The sequence below is a fragment of the Patagioenas fasciata genome, chromosome 10 (genome assembly GCF_037038585.1).
Source record: "Patagioenas fasciata isolate bPatFas1 chromosome 10, bPatFas1.hap1, whole genome shotgun sequence".
Classification (NCBI taxonomy): domain Eukaryota; kingdom Metazoa; phylum Chordata; class Aves; order Columbiformes; family Columbidae; genus Patagioenas; species Patagioenas fasciata.
The window spans coordinates 9,997,945-10,019,104 of NC_092529.1; the positions used below are offsets into that span (position 1 = coordinate 9,997,945).

The window sequence follows — 21,160 nt, forward strand, 5'->3', positions numbered from 1 at the left end:
GGCAAAAATGTAAGATATACTGTGTATTCTACATTGGAATTAGAAATTACAGAATGCAAAATATTCATTGCTGTGTCTGCCTTCAGCTTCCTGAGCAAGGGAAGGGAGCTTAGGAAATCAGAAGCCCATCAGAACTCACTTCAGGGCTTGGAAAGGACAGGAAGAGAGTGACAAAACAAATTCAGACGCAATTCAAATGAAAAAGAGTGAATTGGAACGTACTTACGGAACAGAAAGCACGCTTGCAGAGGGGAAGCAGCACTGCAGAAAGGATTTGTGGGTCACAGCGGCCAGGCACACTAGCGACATAAGGCTGCTGCAGCAAGGACAGCTGCCCTGGTTTTGTAAACGGTGACGGCAGCCCTCCCTGTGGGTCCAGCACCACTGCTGGGACACTGAGAAGCTCCAGGTGCTGTCCCTGTGCAGCTCTGGGCACTGCGCCTCAGTGCAGAGCAGACGGATTGGATGCAGTCCAGAGGAGAGGAACGGCTTTGCAGGGAATTTGTAGGAAGAGTGGGAGGAAAACACCCCAACTATGTGAAAAGTTGCTGTGAGGAAGGCTGACAGCTGATTTGCTTCCTGTCTATCAAGGTTAGCAGGAGCTGCCCCTTTCCAGGATCTGCTTTTCGCAGGATCTGCTTTTTGCAGGATCTGCTTCTTTGCAGTGACGGAGAATTGCAGTGACAGGGCAACAGGGACATTTGAGGAACCTCCAGCATTGAAGGTTTTATCAGGTGGATTAGAAGAAGAACTCTCAAGAATGGTCTGTGCACACTTGAGCCTGGCTTAAAGCAGAGGGGACCAGGTGGCAGGTGCCCTCCAGCCAGACCTCCCTGCTCCTGCAGTCAGGTGCAGGGGGCAATGTGTAGACACCCTCTAAGCAGGGAATTTTTCATTTGCAGTAAGTCCACTGATAAAACTCAGTATCAACAGCATGTAATTGAAATGCTAAGTTCATTTATGATGGAAATAAGCTCCTGATTTTCAAATCGGTAAGCCTGTTTATGATGTGGCAAAGCAAGCAATCTGGCGTCTCCAAATTCCGTGTTGTCTGTCATGTAATTTGTCCAGCTGAATATGCATCTTGAAAGTACAAGCAATTCACACAAACATATCTTGGCATAGTGTCTACACAATGCTTTTAAAAAGAGGATTCTAATTTTTTAATCACATAGTTTGCTTTATCTTACTGACTTTGGCAAGAACTGCTTCTCTTTTAGTACATTGCTTTAAAATGATAAGGTTTTTCCAGTTATATATTACTGGCAGGATAGAAAGCAACTTTTGTTAAACTTTCTACAATGCTGTTACATGTATGGGTTCTAAGATACACAGGAGTTGAAATTCTAAGACACAAAATCATTTTGGAATTAAAATTTACGAAAAAAACCTGAAGACTAAAATTACAAATAGCATTCCATGGACAGAGGCTTCTGTGTGTATGATTCTTCTGAACTGTTACCTCCGTGCACCACATGTTGTTTTGAGTACTTCACTATTTGTAAAACATCTTCCAATATTTACAAAATGTGCATGAAATGGTGCCAAAAAAAAGCTGCTAAATTTCAGGGCTGAAATGCTGTCTTTTGCAACAAGTCAGAGGTCTGTTTCACAACAAGCCAGTGTCTGTTTTGCAGCCATTTTCAAAGCAGAGCCTCAGACCCTGCACCAATGAGCGGGACTGCAGACAGTGTGGGCTGCTGTCCCTGCTTATGGTCCTATTACTCGTTTCACAAGCTTTGAACACTGTTCCTGAACTATTGCCAAAGAACAAAAGAGCAAATCTGCTTTTTTTTTTTCCCCCATATAATAAAAAATGAGAGAAATGGTAAACTAATACTGCTTTAAACTTCATACTCTTTTTACAAAACACATTGTTCAATCACACCATCATTTGTAACTGGGTAGAGAACATATATTTTAGAAATCTATTACTGTTGGCATGACACATTTGTTGGACTGGGTGATGGCACTAATTATTTTTATTTGGAAAGCTAAGTCTGTATGTCTGTTTCAAACTGTGAGCTGATTATGTCCCTTTTATTTAGTTCATTCATATAAATCTTCAACAATCTAATCAGATTAAATATTACAAACCATTTTAAAATAACAAACAACCAGCAAGCACATTCTCATCTAGTAAGGGTAATTATTTCAAGGTAAAATATTTGTGACATTTATCTATAGTAACAGGTAAGGCTTTAACTGCATGGTTTTCTTGATGAGAAGCACTAGCAAAAAATATTTGGAGTAGTGTAATTTGCATAGTTTTCTTTCCCAGAATACTCTTTTCTAGGGAGTTACGTGTATTGACCAGCATGGAACAGGGTCACTGGTTGACTCAAGCCTGTAATCTTTCTTGTATTGCCTGAAACAAAATCAAAACAAGAAAAAATAGTGATAAAATAACCAAAGGGCAGGCCCGGAATCGACCTTGTGTTTGCAGATGGTACAAGGAGTCAGAGGGACTGTGCCTGGGCAGAGCTGGAGGCAGCGGTGACAGGGACACGCAGGGACAGCAAGCAGAAGCTGCACACTTTCAGCATTTCTTCCGCATCACAGACACTTACTGAAAGCAATTGATTTTTTCCCTGTGGTAAATCCAGCTGAGGAAACAACCTCTATCCATGTAAACAAGGCACCAGAACCTTACTTTACTTGTTTTTTTTAATGCAAACCACAGCACCAGGGTATTATTTTCACCCCCCAATTAAATAGGAGCCTTGGGTCTTGTAGCATCACTTAACAGGCAACAAATTCAGGCTGTTAGGGGAAAATTCAAGCACAAACTCTCATTATTTACACCAAGGGGGTATATTGTTACAGACAAACACTCCATTAGTTTAATTTCTTTTGGTCTCTGGGATTAGCTGATAAAATACATCTCAAAGCATGTCCATCACTCAACCTTATTCTGAATCTGTTACCTGGTAACTCTGTGCTCAGATCCAGACACACTTAGGAGTCTTTCATCAGCTCTCTGATTGATCTTGGAATTATTCTCAAATTGTGCTTTTGAATAAAATTGTCCTAAGGAACAGACACACAATTTAAAAACACAAAACATCCCAGTATTCTTGTTCATTTAACCCAAAAGCTGTAACACTAGGAAAGCAACCATCTGCCTCTGAAAGCAAACAAAACAAAAAGACCGTGTTTGGAGACTTCTTAATAAGTTAAGAAAATCCTTGTGTTTCAGCTGTGATCCCCTGTTATCCCTAACGCTCCTCCACAGAGAGATCCAGACTTGCTCTGATGGGTTTTCACATTTTCTTTGTGGTTTTAGAATATGCAGCCTCTCTGTTTGCAAAGTTCTTGAAATAACTTCAATTTTAGTCCCATCAGGACTTTTGTAGTTGAGATCAGGACCAGCTGGATTTCATTTTGTAACCCTGACTGTTTACAATTTTTTGTTCATTATTTATAGTCCATTATTTGACATCATATGAATTTGATGCATAAATTCTGTCATTCCACAGCACTGCTGAGGTTTAACCTAACTATTATTTTAGCCTTATTTTAACATTTTCTAAACCCGTAATCGTCTATTTAAGGTTGTACCACTGATGAGTGGAAAAGCTCATGTTACGTTTCCAGGGTTAGACCTCCCCTCTTCACAGAGTAGGGTCTGGGTTGCTCTTCAGTAAAAGGTGATGTAAGATGTCTGAAAAGAATAAGTAAGGTTTCACTAGAACTCCCTGAATTACAGCATTCTTGCTGCCTTGCCTGCCCTCTGCTTTTCATAAGAGTTTGTCAGGACCCAGGGAAGTAAAATCTGAATAAAGGCTTATGATGTGGCTGAAAAGACAACCCACTATATTCTCATCTCAGAAGCTTCGTTACAAGATCATCCTTCCTTGCTGCATGCATTCATAATGATACATACCCAGAACTCCACTGACTTTGTCAGAAAAATGGTCTGTGTTCAAGAAATAGAGCCCAAGGAAATCATCTGGAAACTTTACAAAGGAAATTTTTACTGTGACCGTGTCAGACAATGATGCTGTAATGCTCCTTTCCTTTTCAACTGAAACTCTCAGCCTAGGAAGTAAATGATTATGTTATTTCCAAGAATATGAAGACTGAATATGTATTTAACTGGCTGACATTAATTAATTAAGCTAATTTAATTTTGCCTTTTATCTCCTTGCAGTTGCATTTTTCATGATCTGTTGGTCGTTATTTTTAAGGCAGAAAATATTAAATAGCATTTCTTTTCTATGTATGCTACACAACAGATCTTTCCCATATTAGGTTACATGCAAATACACCAGAGAAGAACATTTGCTGATAAAAACACCTTATCATCCATAACAACAAGAAACGCTTGGATGGGAAAAAAAAAAAACCCACAACATTTTTTCATCATTTTAATGAGAAAAGGGGTAGAGTAGATAGAATAATTCAATCTATTTTGAAAACAAGTCAAATATTTTTTTTCTCTGATATTCACCAAGTCTTTTCAGATCCTGTCTTCCTTTTAACCCAGCAATTTTATTTTTACTCCAGGTAGGCTTGCAGAACACAAACATCCACTGTCATTTTTCTCCCTTGCAGTTCAGATTAGACAAAAATGCACCCACACATGCTGGTGTACAAAGAGCTGCCGCTACAGAGGCTCAGGCACTGGTTTGAAGCAGAACGATCATTCTGCTTGGTAGATGACAAGCTATAAAAGGGCATAAATGCAGCATGTTCTTGGCTCCGTTTGGATTACAAAAGTAATTGAAAGCAGTTGTTTTAGGACTTCTGTTATTGCCTAGAACTGCCTCTAAGGGAGGGAGTGCTGTGTGTCCTTGTCTGCCCCAGACCAACAGCAGATCCTCCCTGAGGTTCATTCTGGCGATGCAAAAAGGCTGGTGGAATGAGCTACATTCAAGCCCTTTCTTGTGGTAGTGAAGGATCCTCTAATTAGTCCAACAAATGAAGTCTACACTTAAAGTACTGGGCATTTAGTTGCAGACAGCTATTCAAACACTTTATGCCTTCCCATTAAATAATGGCAGCCGCCTAGACGTTATTGCTAAAACTGAGGAGAAAGAAAACTTCAGCCTGTGTGGAGCCAACTAATGTATAAAAGAGACAGTAAATGTCAAAGCCATCACTTCTCAGCCCTTGCTCTGCGGCCCGGGGAACACAAAGTGCCTGGTGGCGGCTGGCGTGATGGTGGCACGGTGGCTGTTACGCGCTGCAGTGGGTCCTTTTCTCTGGAAGATAAATGTTCTGCCTCTGACATCAAAGTAGAAAGGCGGGCTGGCAGTGCAGTTGTTTTGATTCTCTTATACGGGCATGGAGAATTGAAACAAACCTTTTTTTCCTGAGTGGGGGGATTGTGAGGGTACCCTGCTTTCGGTCATGTTCAGTTACTCAGTGGATAAGAACGTTTAGAAGCACTTGAAGCAAATCGCATGAGTGAAAGCGGAGATTTGGAAGGAAAAAAAAAAAAGTCTGACACATTTTCAAGTTTGGGAAAGGACAGGGCAACGTTTCTTACCCGTGGATAGAGGAGGTGGCTGATTCTGTCCATGGCAGCCGAGTGCTCTCGTTATTGTGGCTTAGGAGGATCTCATCCGTGGAGACATGGATTTGCACAGGGGGATTCACATAGATAATTTCAAACTGTACAAAGTGATTTCTTCTGTCCCCGAGTTTCCCCATCACAGTGAGTCCTTTAAAACATTGAAACAAATTTGTCAGGTGACTGTGCTTTTAAGGTATGAGTAATCTTAATAAAACTGTTTCAGCTTTGTTGCTGAAACAACTTGGGGGTCTCAAATCTACCCCAGATTTCAGCTCCACATGCCCCAAGTCTGCAGTGGGGTCACCAGAGTCTGTTTACGCCCACGTTGCCACCTCATCTCAGAAGTGGCTCTGCTCCGTAATCAGAGCAGCTGAGAACCAACACTTGGGGCCACAGCTCTCCTGAGTACAAGACTGCAGAAAAACTGCAACACATTAAGAATGTTCATCTTTCCACAGGCACATAGGGACTGTAGGGTTTAAAGTCTCTGCATCCTCAGAAGCCCCCAAGGGCTAGGCAGGAGAAAAGCCTAAAGGCCATGGATGTCACACCACCAGAAGGAGATGACCCACAACCAGAGCAGTGAGAAGTGCCCTCAGCTGTTGCACAGTGAAAGCCAATATCGGCTAATACAAAGGAAAATCTAACTACAGCCTCTCCAGTCATGGCCCTTCACAATAGAGGGTCATTCCCAAACACACCAACTGCTCTCATAGACCAAAGTGACTCTCCTTGTCCCTGGTATCAGAGGCAATCCGCCTCACTCACCTTGCTCCGGATCTGACAGAAGGTGGACAGAGGGCTGTGCTTTTCCATCAGTATTTAAACAGATAATTTCATTTTGTTTGGGTAATTGCAAGAGAAGCTGTGGATATTCGTTGGCTGAAAAGCCAAAAGAACAATGTTAGCATGCAAACAAAAATCTAGCCTGTGCCCTTTGGATAGGCACAGCAAAATTACTCAATCAATTTATACCTAAAACATTAGTTATAGCTTTTATAGAATAGAATGATTAAAAACGACACAGTAATGATTATTGAAAAGCACACACAGGCACAGCATCTTGATACAAATGAAAGCAACAGATTTTTAAACTTAGAGTTTACTAAAGCAAACTAACCCTTAAAAAAGCTGAGACTGAAGATCTACTGTACTACATTTCTGTTGGTGGTTATATCCCTGAATCAGAGCAGCTTTCTCATGGGATAGGGGGATATTTTTCACTTATGTGGAAAGAACCAGCCAAGATTTGCAAGAATATAGAATTGATGTAGTCAGAAAAAAACATTACTGTATGAACAACTGTACATTACAGTTTTATTAATTATTAAAATGGGACTAGTGTATGTATTACTTACCAAGAGGTTGTGCTCTCATTGTATCTCTTAGCCTGGCAACTGAAATACTTAAAATTAGTAAGAAGAGTTAAATGAAACATTTTTCTCTAAGTTGGCTAATTAACCAGGAAGAATACTGTGATAGAAGCCTTTTGAACAGAGCTATTCACTGGCTTCTACGGAGAGCTTTGCCTGAAACAAGATATCCCAAGGGGGAAAAAAAAGCACAACATCCAGTGCCTATTTCTCTCAGGACTGACCACGCCAGCAGGACATGCTCAGCCTGAGCTGCAGGAGGGTTCAGAGCTGTGTTTGCAACAGCCACAGCGCTGAACCCAGCACACCCACCCCAGCTCCTCTTGCACGCAACTGTCAATAGCTACCTACTGACGACAGCTTCTTGTTGCTGCCAGATTTGGACTCAAGACGCCATCGACCTGAAATAAAAGGTTTTTCCAATGTTTTGTTGGTTTGGGGTTGTGGCTTGCATCTCCCTCCCTACCCTTTAGAACAGGGAATTCCTCCTGCTCACTGCCAACTGATTTTTTTGGCTACAGTCACAAGTGCAGGCGTGCAGATCCTGTGCAGGCAGCAGCCCGCACCCTCTCTGCTCTGCACTACAGGTGCTTGTGACAGTGCCGGGCTCTGTCTCTGCAGCAGCCTGGGATTTCCTCCTTGTGGGACTGGCACTGTCATCGTGCAGGCTGCTGTGCCCCGTGCAGCAAACCCCAGGACTGGAAAATTATGATTTTTACATCCATTTCCTTCAGCTTACTACTACATGATTTTTCCAGATCTTTCCCATTTTATTTTCAGGAGGTAATTTTTTGTTTCTGAAAAAGTACCAAAGATTGTTTTCAAAATGTTATAATTCACTATAAAATATCTGTGGACTGAAATACATATAATAAAAACTAAATTGTCTATCAAGTGGATGTCCACAGTCCAAATGTATTTAAAGTAATGTTGCTATCATCTTTATAAAATTATTCTGAATAAAAACAAAGGAGGAGCACTTACCAGGAGGTGATCTGCTTCTCAGTCTATAAGCATCTGGAGAAAGAAAAGGCAGTATTTGTATTTCATTCATCATCGTATTACACACCTTACAGAAGTGTTTCAAACATCAGATCTGTAATTCTTCAGCTGCATCTGCTTTCCTTTCCCAAAGTAAACTGCAGTAATGAAGTCCACAGAACATGAGCACTGATCCCTGGAAAATATTTCCAGCCAAAGGATGGAAATGGACAAAAACTACTCTTAGTTGTGAGGAAGTGGTTTGCAAAATGGGATGAGATTTTCTGCCAGATGCCTGGGGCCTCACCCGCCTTGTGCATGGCGACAATGGAGAGAGCGGTGGCGCCTGTGCAGCAAAATTGCCCATCCCTGATGCGAGGGCGGCTGCTTCTGGTAGAAGGGGCACCCGGCATGGGAGGGTATGCAAAGGGGCCAGAAAGAGAAAGGAAAACTCCTAAATCATCCTCAGAATTAATTCAAAATATCTTGAGCTTGATTTTTTTAACATGGTAGGAAGAAGCAGAAAACATCGTTAGTGCGATTTACTTGAAGAACAGCTTTTCCTCCTGAGTAAAGACAATTTTGGACTTCCACACTTTCTGAATGGAAGATTTTCTCCCTTGGGCCATGTTATCCACCCAAATCCTGCACAGAATTTGTCAGCCATTGCATATGTTTAGTTTCACATATTTTTCCAAATCTCAGATATTCTGCTCTATAAAATAACCACAATGAGCTTTTCCTTTCCATTCCCCCCACTGGAGACCATTATGGAAGCATGCTACTGGAAAAGAAGAAAACATTTACCTCCCACTGGAAAACTGCTAGGCTTCTCATTATCTAACAGAAGCAAGAGGGACAGGTTAGTGTCATACAGTCATACTGATGCGCAAACCAGAAGTAGGGGACAAGTGGGTGTTGGGTTCAGTTGACAAGGTTTTTTTCTGTTAAAGGATAGATAGATGGAGCACATGCATGACTCCTAGCCGTGGCACGCATTCCTGCCCCGCATTCATTTTTACACTTCGATACTGCAGATCAAAATGCAGAACACTTTTGTAGTGACAGGGATGCTGAGTAACAACTTTTAAATTACATTTAGTTAACATTTAAACAAACTGTTTTCCATTTCAATAGTAGTGCCCATTTCAACACTTCACATCTAAAAAAAAAATCTTATGTTTTATTTTGAAAGGAAGTTAATACCTGAACTCCTGCCTCTGATATGGCTTATTGCCGTGTCATGTCACTATAAAATGAATCTATACTGGAGGTCAACAACAAATCGTCAATGAAAACAGCATATTTGCGGGGGGGGGGGGGGGGCGGCTGTTTGAGGCCCCATTTACCAGCTTCAGTGGGTTTGTTCACCAGCTCCATCTGCTGCTGGCCAGTGGGTTTGGTGACCACCATGGAAGTGAGGGGTGTAACAAAGCTGTACTGCAGAGACAGCTCTAAGGCTTGTGCCTCCAGGGCTTTCTGGTCCTCTTCTTGCGCTGAAATACTAAAGTCTGTGTTAATGATGAAGAAATAGCATACAGACACCACAAGCAAGTCACCTTCTGATTCTTTTTCATATTAGCTTTGTCTTAACAAATATTTTTTAGTATTGAAGGATGGGGAGCCTTATTGGCGTAACTCAGATGTTCACGTGCTTGAAATTATGGAGATGCTTAATTGTTTGCAACACTGGAGCCTATATATGGTTCAAATACATAAAAAATAATAGATACATGATCTATTAAATGTCTTAAGGACATAGTTATTGTTGTCTTTACTAGCTATTGCCATTCACTTATCTACAGACAATATATCTGAATGTGTAATAACAGTTCAACACAAGCCATGTAATTAAAATCTATTTCATAGTAATGTCATGAAGAATATTTTATATTATGTTTTCATATGTATGTATAGATGTATTTAGTGATACAGGGCTATAATGAACTGAAAGACACTTCACGTTACTCATAAAGTATTGTGGTATTTTTCCAGTTTTTAATACTATCTGCAGAAATATTTCTGTTTCTTTGTATTTTCCGATCACATAATTTGTGAATACATTAAAATAGCTTACGATTTTTCCAGAAGCTGTTGTATGGTTAAGTAAGCCCACAGTCTCTCTATGAAATTTCCAAAGATGTAACTTCGATTTTGAAATACTTGCTCCTTCTCTTTGACATTTGCTTCTTCTTTAAGAGTCAAGTCACTAGCATGCTGAAGTGGGAGAAAACTGACCATCAAAAGAACAGTTCCAGGCCTCTTTTAGAGTCACATTATTAAAATTAAACAAACATCTTTCAGAGCCAAAAAGCCCTCTTGGTACTTCAATGTTGTCCTTTCCCATTGGAAAATACAACTCCGAATCGCCAAAGCAGCATGTACTTTAGACATGTATTTCTGGACTCAAAACAATGTTGAAAAAAAGGATGTAATTAGTTTTTTCTATTATTTAAATATTTTTGAGGTCAATCATTTAGGCTTCCTTCTTCATTCTAAAAATACAAACTAGTTTCCTAAAACTGCTTGAAAGGCAAAAATATTGTGGGTTTGAAAGCATTAAAATTGCTGCTTGTTTATTCATGGCTATACCTCATGGTTTTCCTTTTGCAGCAGATTCAGGGAGGGAAATTTGTTTATATTCTAAAATATTTTCCTAAAATGGGAAAATAACTGAAGGACCAAATGTGGAGAACATATATTACACACAAAAGACTTCTGGAAGTCTCCTATAGCACCACAAAAGACAGCAGGGAGATAATGTTTTTCACAGTTAGTAAACTAAACACTTACCGACTGAGCTTTAATCTCTACTGGCAAAAGATCAAGCTCATTGCTGATTTTTCCAGACACTATAAGTTCAGATCCTTCAAAAAACAGCTTGAAATTGTTTTTGGTTAATCCCTCAACAGCATTTTCTGGATACTGCATTTCAATTTTCATTAGTGTTGGGGTAGCCACTTCTTGGTAGAAGCCCTAAAAAGCAGCAGAGAAAGTGAGCACAAATGACTACAAAACTGTGTAAAGAATGTGTTGAATACCTAAAATCCCCTTAAAAACAGAGATGTGCAGCAGCGGTTAATATAAGACTGTAAGACTGCTGCAAATTGAAAGGTTCTTCCCAGGGTTCAGCACACCTTTCTCCAGCCAGGCTGGTGATGCCATAATAAACTCTATTTCCCATGGTAATTCAAGTGCCCAAGCAGCATGCTCATTATCACCATCCCATCCCCTTTAGATGTTTTGCTTTGACCACTTTTCACATCTGTTTTTTTAAATTTGACTAACCCTGAGGATTAATCTTGCTCTTTCTTCTTTCTGGACCAACGCTGGTATTACACAAACCCAGCCAAAACAGGCAGAAGTGGGTTCTTAAAAGAGGGAATGTCCCAAAAGTTGACAACCCTCTTCAGATGGGCAGGAAAGATCCCGGCTGGTGGTATTGCAGAGCCAGTTTGCTTGTAGGTGCCTCAGACTACCCACTGATTTTTAGGGAAACCATGACAAACAGCTCCCAGTGGTGGTACTTCAAGTGGTTTGAAATCAGACCCAAGAAACAAAGTTTTTCCACCTTCACCTTCACCAGACACTTTGTCTTTTTGCAGATGTACAGAAATGTTTGTGTTTCCAGGTTTATTCAAATGACCAGCTGATTTGAGGAGGACACCAACTTTGAGCCATGATTAAAGTACAAATGCTCAAATACTCCAAAACTGACTTCTTCCCTCCCCCAAATTAGCAGATACACTCAAACCAAACTTTTAATCTCAGAAAGATCTGTGGTGTTGCTGCTAAGAGTAGGCACAAGCTGTAGCTGATAAATGAATTTTATGGCATATTCCTTAGTCCTGACCTGGAGCTGCAAGGCTGCATCAGAATTTTCATATATACGACGTGCTATTCCCCCGTTGCTTAGGGCCATTTTCTCCAGGAACTTATAACTGACATCAAACCCGAAGCCAAGGCAGAAAAGAGCATATTTCCCATTAACTGCATTCTGAATGTTTTCTTGAATTACTTCCACATTACTTTCACCTGTAATTGAAACAAAAACATGGCGGGGGGGGGGGGTAAGTATAAAAAGACAGCAGCAGATTTAATGAAAACTCTGCCTAAAGTCTTTTAAAAATAACTCAGAATAAAATATCAAAAATATATGGGACAGAATTCCTTTAACTGAATTGGAGATGAAAGCACCACTCTGCACTTGGAGTGCCAGAACCTGATTCCCGCCGTTAATGACTTTTACTGACTTTTACTCCTATCGCCATCACTAAATGCAAAATATTTAACAAGATCATGGGGGTCAGAGAAGGCTTTTAGGACAAAAAGCACACACATTACAAATGATGGAAACACTTGGTCAAGGGTTGGAAAGACAAGTACCATTCATAAATACTATGCACATGAATTCAGAGAAGAATGGATTGGTTAATGGTGTAATTCAGACAAACTGCAAATTAACTCAGCCATGCTCCTTCCCCAGCCTCTTTGGGTGACAAAGGGAAAAGATTTTCACACCGTCATCTTACCCATTTGAAGAGCTGCTGATGGCCCATATGGAGAGCTTCTCTGCCAACATTGCCAGGCAGAAACTGTCACTGCCTGTAGCAATATCGTGAGAGCAGCTCAGATTTTCCCTTTCAGCCTGCTTTGCAGGAAGGCAGTGTAGGAAATAACACTGCATGTACTTGCCTGGCACACCACTCTTGCCTGATTTCTGGCCAACTTGTGGATATGTAATGTGCTTGAGGACATCTGAGGTTCACTGTGGCCGTGCTGAGCAGGCAGCATTGTGAGCTGAATTTTATTTCAAAAACCCAAACAAATAAACCAACCACAAACCAGTACAGATCATACAAGCTGGAAGGGAGACTGATCCTATTAAGGGGGCTTAGAGCTGAATTAATATAGCTGGCCTTAGAGAGATGCTGGTGTCACACAAAACTGAGACAAACTCCTGTTCAGAACAAGTCACGTTTGTGCCATTGCATTCAGAGTTGCTGTTTATTTAGCCCAATATTTCTATCTCAGCCCTCTGGTTTCAGCTATCACAGCTGATAACTAGTGAAGAGTTAGACATGGAAAGGAATACAAAACAAGAGACACCTTGAAAATATCTCAAGTTTGGGACAAGGAGGGTGAAGAAATATAAGCAATATCTTTCAAATAGGACCATATATAATATATGCAAAATGTCCATTCTTTCACTCTAAGCATTTTACTGTCATGTTTCAGCTGCACCTGGACTATGTCCAACAATTCCCTGGAGTTTATAAACTGGGAAACCAATTGTATTTAGCAAAACAGTTCCTGGCTAAAGGATGTGTAGTCATGGGCAGAGAGGCTCTGTCATAACTTCTTACATCCCTTGCCAGATCCCTCTCAATCATCCTCTCTTCAACACAGATCCAGTGGTAGCCCAGCCTGCTTATACCAAAGCTCTTCTGAAACACAGATACCTGTCAGTGTCTGGGATGCAAGTGTGAAAGATAAAAAAAATCAAGGAGAAAGAGGACTGAGTCTAGGATTTACTCACCAGAAGTGGGCTGGCCATCCGTCAGCAAAATAATCATGGAGACGCTCCGTTCTGGCAGCTTCTCAGTTTTATCCAGCAGGCTGACTGCAGTCAGCAGGGCACGATTGATATCTGTGCCTGTGATGAGAAAGCAGGCATCACTCACCTGAAAAGGATAATCACCCAAAGAAATCGAGGCACTTCATCTGCACAGGCCCTGCAGAGTTGTTGAAAGTTTTCTGTGTGGACTAATCCTTCAGAAAGATGAGGATTTATGGGTTTAGCCTACTGGGCTCAGATATGGTGTATTATGCTGCAGTGGCAATGCTGGAGCATTCTTTTGGGAGCATTTTCCATACATATGTCATGGGAAATACAAACATGTCTAGAGCCATTAAAAAGTGCTTCACTAAACACACTGTCATCTGTTAACCAACATTCAAGAGATGTCTCCTAGTCTTATTTGAGAAACCAAAGAAAAGAGCATGGCACAAGTGGGCTTTATTGGTATTAGCTCCCAGGATAAAAAAAGCCCTACATTAATACCAACAGCATAATGTTAACAAGACATATAGCCTTTTATATGTGCTTAAAAATGAATAATAAAGCACACTGAGTGATACAGCAATTGAAATGCTTCATGACTATTTTGACTATTTTGTTTCTGTAGTGTGGCTTACACAGGAGTGTAACTTGGGATGCATTTTATTTTACAAGGGGACACGATTTAAAAAAAAATCAGCAAATCACTGTTTAAAATTTGACTTAATTAACATTTTTTCAGAAAAAAAAACCGTACTATTGGAAGTCTTTCAAACATCTCTGTTATAAAAATCTGAAACAAAACTTTGTGGCTTGTATAGTTCATGGATGTGATCTAAACATCTCTCCCTATATCTGTATCATAACGTAGTCAACAATTAATCCACTCCCATAATCAGCCTTTCTATCCCACTCATTAATCACAAATATTAAAACTAACATGCAAACTTACTTGCTCTGTGAGCACTTATGGTAGTTCTGTGGCACTATATGACTAGAAAAATAATATATTTTTTAAACAATATATTCTATTTGGTGCATGTTTATGGTTATGTACCTCCACTAGCAGAAAGAGTTTGCATGAATCCTGTGGCGCTTGCCACATTCTCTGCAGTGGCTTGCAGCAAAGAGCTCTTCCACTCCGCCACTTTGCTGTTAAAGGTGATAAAACTGAAATGATCTTCTGGGTGGAGGTCTTGCAAGATCTTCAACAGGGCAGCCCTCGTCTGTTCCAAGGAGAAAACAAACACTTTGAAAATTTCTACTTCTCTGCCACAGCTGGGATTGGAATTGCAGTGTAACACGGCAGCATTCAGGATGCCCTTCTTTAGACTTAATGGTATTGTTCAGGTTGAGCCCATCAGAAATAACCTGTTCACTGGACTAAGTCATAAAAAAATCCCACCTGTGTGCAAAGCTGTGCATATAGTCACCAATAAAACTAAAATAGACAAATTAACTCTTTAAAATTCCTTAAAGAAAAAAGTTAGAAGCAAATATTCTGCAAAAATAGAGACAGAAAAAGTGCTCTCTGCAACAAGGTATGGCACTCATGAGAACAGTCGTATCAGACAAGTGTTGCACTTTAATAGCTTAAATCTGTGCCTACGTATTTTCAGGTATTTTTGTATGTCTGGAAATGTTGGTGTGTACAAAACCAGCATGCGTTTCAAAAGTGAAATTCACAGTCACTTCCTGAGAACGCTGGTGAGTGTGACTGACGCAAACAGGGGTCAGTACTTGGAGATAAGTTACCTGTTCAATTTTTCTGCCTGCCATGGAGCCACTTCGATCTATAACGAAGATGACATTTTTGGGAAATGCTGGCATTTCCTGGGGTGCAAAGTAATGCACAAAATACCCATTGACAATCTGAAATATAGAATGTGAATTCATGTATAAAATTACATTTAAATAAAAAAATATTGCATCTTAACATTCTGGCATAGCAAGAAGCCAGGGACAGGGGGGAGAGGAGATGCATCCTCAGCATTCTTTTCTTTTAGATAAGTGCAAATCAAAGAACAATTAAAATGCATTTCCAAGCTGGAAGTGAGACTATCTGTAGAGAGCAGATTACCAGAGAACAGTGCATATATGTATATAATATATATATAATGCTTCAGTGCCATATGTATGATATATCTGTATAATCACTGTATATTATGTTACCTCTTTATTATCACCTACGAGCACATCTCTGCTTATTGACTGTGACTGTCATCTTTTAGCACATCCATGTATACTTCATTAGTGAAATGGTATGGAAAATAACATACTTTATTCTCTAGGATATGCATTGGTCCAGAAATATTTTTAAGTTCCTGCTCTCTTTAGTTATGTCTCAGTTGTCACGAAAAGAACCCAAACCAAAACCAAACAAAACCAAACAGTCACTTAAAATAGTTGTATAAATCACATTCCTCTAAACTTTGTTTACAAGAAGCCACAAGTACACCACAGATCAGCAAAAATAATAACAGTAATAAAAAGAATGTAAAGAGATGTCTATGAAGTGGCAATATAGATTTAGTATTGAAACAAAATTACAAAGACTGATTTTTCTTCAAGGGTGATCCATTCTTGTGTTGTGCCTGGTGCCTCTGGAGATTTACTGAACATTGCCATCTGTTCCTGCACCACTCTTGGTGCCCCAAAGTAAATGCTGCTGTTTTGCTGATTGCACCTCACATTCAGATGTATCTGTGATCTGAAAGCATTTTTATTTCTATTTCTTTTTTACCTGTATATCACCTGCAGTGGCAACTCTCTTAACATCATAACGCACAACAAAATCACCATTGAGGAGGGTTTCATCAACTTCAGGATTTATCTTCTGTTGATCTACAGTTGGTTTAAATAAAATGTGAGCCTGCAAAGCAATCCAGAGAAAATATTTAAAGAAGCATAACTTAAAACTGCCACTGGCAGCAACATCTGGCAGCTGCTGCTTTACCTTGGTTTCATTCTGCACTTTGGTGAGCGCCTCCGTTAACTCGTTTGTCATGAACGTGCTGTCTGTCTCCAAGAAGCGTATGCCTTGGGGCTCGAAGATGTGCACATCAATCTGACAGTGGAGAAGCAGTCAGTGTCAGCATCTCAGAGGGAACACAGCCATGCCCGAAAAAACCTCTGCTGCTCCCTGCCCAGCCCTCTCGAGGGCAGCTCACCTGGAAGTGCTTAACAAGCTGCTTCGGTCGGACCTTGATCAGTAGCTCAAACTTGCCCAGCTGCCGCTTCAACAGCTCCTCATACATCAGCTCAAACGTGACTTTGCTGGTGGCTGCAATGCTGACGGACACGTGAAACTGCTCCAGTTTTCTGCCTGTGATTCTGGGAGGGAGCACAGAGACTTACCTCCTGCAGGGAAGGTTTGTGTGTGACGGCCAAAGTTTATGAAGTGTGTTAAATAATGGTCAATGGACCGCATGTAATAAATAAAAAAAGAGTAGCAGTAAATCTTATTCATCATAGAGAAGATTTTTTTTACATTGCAGGCAGTATTATATACCTCATATATATTACATTAGCATGTCGTGGATGCTGCATACGCAAACAGAAACAGAGCAGAAACCTCTGAATGCTGGGACCAGGTAGAACTGGGGCTGAATACATGGGAAGCACAGATTAAATACACCTCAAAAGCATGATGTCTGCTCAAGGGCCATGGTCCTCTGTGCTTGCGGGGAAGCAAACTCAATGACTGAGCAACATTTGAGCCTGACAAGATGCTCCCACATGACAGCAAATCTCTGGGCAACACTAAATGGTGACACCTCCCACTGAAGCCCATTGCAGGAGAAGATATAAATCATATATATACATATATATATGTGTGTATATGTGTGTGTGTGTATATATATGTATATTATGTATATGTGCATACATATATATATGTGTGTACACACATATACACAGTTGCTCCCCAAAATAACCTAAGGCTGCTTTTCACATTTAGCCCGCTGAGGTGGCTGACTCCAGGGTTTTAACCTGCGCCCAGCCAAACGAGAAGCCGAGGAAAAGCATTGGAACAACTTTACTCAGGATGCCAACATACTTGACGAGGCCGGCACTCTGCCCACGTGAGATCGCAGTGTCATATTCCTTCTGAGCAGAAGCTTTCTCCTTTATTATTCCTGGGTATACTTTACCATCGATGGACCTGTTCAGTTTCCATAAAAAATAATTCATATTATCATAAAAGTGCTGGGGAAAGAAACAAAAGGAATGCTGCACTTTGTGTCCCTGTGTCCCTGTCGCTGTTCGGCTCCCACATCCCTTCTCATCCAGAAGGGTGCCAGGAGCCACCACCACAACACAGCCCTCCTCCTTTCAGGGTCTCAAGGAGGCTGGAGCAGGAGAAAGACCACCACCGAGCACATTTTTCACCCACACTGTGCAGCAGGCAGCCTTGCCTGCCTACTACTTTGCCCCATGGAGCATTTTGTCCAGGACCCCTCAGAGCTCATCTCTTTGTGCTTTTCACTCAGCACATCCTGAGAAGAAAGATGAACCCCTACCCCCCCACACCTCAACCCCACCCTCCATCACACCACAGGTGAGGACTGGTCCTACATGGAGAAGTTGGTGATGAAGGCTGTCTTGGGTAGCTCCACTTCAAAGGTTGCCTCTCTCGACTCACTAGCTCGGTTGGCAATTTTACTGGTGATGATGGTGTGAGCAAATCGTGATGTGACCTTGCAGTCCACATGAAGGCTGTAGATTTCAATAGCATGCTGGAAAAAAAAAAGATAAACAAGCTGAAACGGAAACATTCGGTTTTTGCTCCTAAGCAGTCCTTACCTGGGTGATGTTATTGGAAAAGCTGGATGTTATCGGAAAAGGAATTAACTGTTCAAAGGTTCGGCTAGAAGTGGGGAGGGAAAATTTTTCATAACCAGACTGGCCATCTGCTTGTTCACATCTCTGCAGCTGTGACCACAGCCCCACGCAAAATCTGCAGATAAATCTGTGTGCTGTCATTCCACAGGAGGCTTCTATCAAGCCTTTTTCTGTGGTCTTCTCACCTCAGGGTACTCTGGAGCAGCTGCCATGTCACCCCAATACATCACCTATGATTAACCTCAGAAAAATCAGATGCCTCTTTGAGCACCTGACCTGTGCAAAGAGAGCTGCCGGCATTTTACGTGACAATTTATTTGCTCTCCCAGCTGTTGACTTTTCTGAATGCTTTTCAGCTCGGTGCCTTGTATCACATACGAAGTTAAGCAGGATTGAAACCCTGCGTGGGCCTCCAGCCCCTTGCTGGTTGCACACGCAGGGATGCCCTTTGAGCGCTTGTGTTTCCCCTGGTCTGGTGCTTCCAGGGCCCCCAATGGGAGGAGGGCACCATCCTGGAGCTGCCCACGAGCACCATACAGGGTGCCTGGACCAGGAATTGCCTGGAGAACCCGCCTCTGTAAACACTCTCCTTTTGCATTTAGGATGTCTATTTTAAAGGCCCTACCTGTGTTTCAGTAGTGACACTAAGAAGGGTTGATCTGGACATGAGCAGCCTCACAATAGTTTATTAAAATTAAAAAATTCTGCATCAGATGGGATCACTGAACTTCTATTTTCACTTTTCCAGTCTCACAAATATTTTGAATGCCTAACTGATCTTTAGTTATTTTGATAATTTGTCTCCCGTACTTGGCTGACTAATTGATAGCATCCAATGGCCTCCTCTTAGTTAGAGCACTGGCTGAAATTCAAAAGTTTGATCAAGCTGAACATGGCCATTTAATACAAAGCTGTGACCTCAGCTTTGTGCTCAGGCATTAGGGCAGCAAGTGCCACAGCAGCACCCTGCAGGTAATGGGTGGCTGTTTCTTTTCTCATTATACTTTGCCAGAGCATGCTCCATCTCCTAATGCCTACTGACAACCCAGGGCAATGACATAAAACCCCAAAATATTCACCAAGAGAACAATTTCCTGATCCTGGCAGTTTGGGTACCTCTCCCTGCCTGTGCCTCCCTGCTGCCCACCCCCAGCTGCAGCCCCCCTGCTCAAGCTGGGGCTGTCTGTCTCCTGGTAGTCTCTCTTCCCAAAGGCTTCCTGAGTATCCCTGAGCATCTCTGCTCACATTTGGTGCCCCGCCGTGCTCTAACCTGCCTGTGGCACATTCAGAGGGGAGGTTTTGCCATGACTGAGGAGCTCTGAGCCCAGAGTCATGGCTCATTGGGTCAGCGCGGGCACGTGATGGCCATCACTGCCCATGGAGCATCCTTCTGGCATAGGAGTTTGCCCCGTGCAACACTTACTCTGTGCAAAATCCACCCCGCGAACCACCTGCTGAAGGGATGCTGCAGGAATGACAGGACAGGGACCTACACCCCCCACACTTGCCCAGCCCTGGCAGCATTTTAAGCTGTAAGCAGCACGAAGGAGCACGGAGTGGGGTGCAGCATGGTGAGGGGCATTGCTGTGCCCTTAGCGAAGCAGGCAGGAGGGGCCCAGCACCAGGTGGGGTAGCAGTGGGAAGTGACCAAGGCTCCCCAAGGCACCAGAGCCCATACACCACATGCACAGCTTCTTGCAGAGCCCTCAGCCACCGCTGCAGCAGTCACAAGACCTCCCTGCTTCCCAGAAACCCACCTGCATTTTATGCTTTTCTGAATAGGCACAATGGAAATAAAAACCTTCTAACATAAGGCTTCCTCCATTTCTCTAGTACTGATATGTTAAAAATAAGATCAGTCACATGCACCCTGAAATGATACAAAACAGAGTTTGCTCCTCCAAACAGTACAAATAACAGTCTGCTCCGCTTTTGTCCCTTCCACATAAATTGTTAAATGCCTGTCAGAAACCTCCTGGCACTGCAATGGTCCTCATTTGGCTCTGCTGTCACAGCACTGTGTCAAGATCCAAACTTCATCTGGTGGCTGAGGGAGACCCATTGATCCCTCAAATTTTATATTTTACATAACTGGGGAAGAGCCTGATCAGACACATCTGCAAATGCTCTCCTGCCACATACTGTTAAACTGCAACAGCCCAATCAACGAGGCTGAAAAAGGACCCAAAGCTCTGAAATCACAACATAATACACTTGAACTTCCACAGGTGGTGGTTACCAGAAGAGTTACCTGCATTACCTGGCTGGCTATTGCGATACCACTGGATCACCAAATGAGCAAAGAAGATAACATTAAAAAAGAAAAAATAGAGCAAATACCTTTTGAGCAATAGTTTCTGCTAATATTACAAGTGAGGAAAAGACCAATGTGAGCAATGTTCTCTCCTCCATTTTGGAAAGACCAGATTTTTCAAATGAAAACTTGGTTTATCTCAATCAGTTAATGAGTAACTTGTACTTGGGAATATTATGTAGACTTTGAGGAGACTCAGAAACTTAATATTTACATGTTAAACATAGGTAAAACTTGGACTTGGTTAACCTTTATTTTTCCAACAGATCTTTGCTGTTAAACATTAGAATTTTAATGTTTCATAATGCATAAATTTAAGAAATCCTTATATTTTCTTTTTAAACTTGAATCCCACTGTGGCATGCAAAATTCCTCAGGCAGATGATCTGGTCTGTGCAACATGCTGCATTTTTGGATGCATGAATCTCTACCATACCCGACAGTAATAATTTGAAAGGGCACATCCTTAACATCCTCAAGCACTTCAGAGATTTGGAGATTGCCAAGACATGCAACATTCACATTAGATTTTACAGCTGGTGACTTCTTCAAACCTTGTGTCTCCCTGC

General features: G+C 41.6%; 1 protein-coding gene across 2 annotated transcripts; it reads right to left on the reverse strand.

Moving 5' to 3' along the window:
- Positions 1-1,964: 1,964 nt before the first annotated feature.
- On the reverse strand, positions 1,965-20,704 carry ITIH4 (inter-alpha-trypsin inhibitor heavy chain 4). 2 transcript variants are annotated; one of them, XM_065845540.2, is made up of 22 exons: positions 20,618-20,704; positions 18,011-18,171; positions 17,493-17,597; positions 16,606-16,768; positions 16,392-16,502; positions 16,179-16,307; positions 15,191-15,307; positions 14,493-14,661; positions 13,415-13,531; positions 11,729-11,910; positions 10,669-10,851; positions 9,953-10,092; positions 9,225-9,379; positions 8,683-8,715; positions 7,879-7,911; positions 7,242-7,295; positions 6,880-6,918; positions 6,290-6,403; positions 5,495-5,669; positions 3,887-4,041; positions 2,928-3,030; positions 1,965-2,368 (listed from the first exon to the last, which is right to left on the reverse strand). In XM_065845540.2, exons 1-22 carry the CDS (start codon positions 20,687-20,689, stop codon positions 2,293-2,295), a joined length of 2,586 nt encoding a protein of 861 aa, XP_065701612.1. In that variant the 5' UTR covers positions 20,690-20,704; the 3' UTR covers positions 1,965-2,292. The 2 variants fall into 2 exon arrangements, with proteins under 2 accessions (XP_065701612.1, XP_065701613.1); XM_065845541.2 differs by lacking the exon at positions 7,242-7,295.
- Between the last annotated feature and the right edge of the window lie 456 nt (positions 20,705-21,160).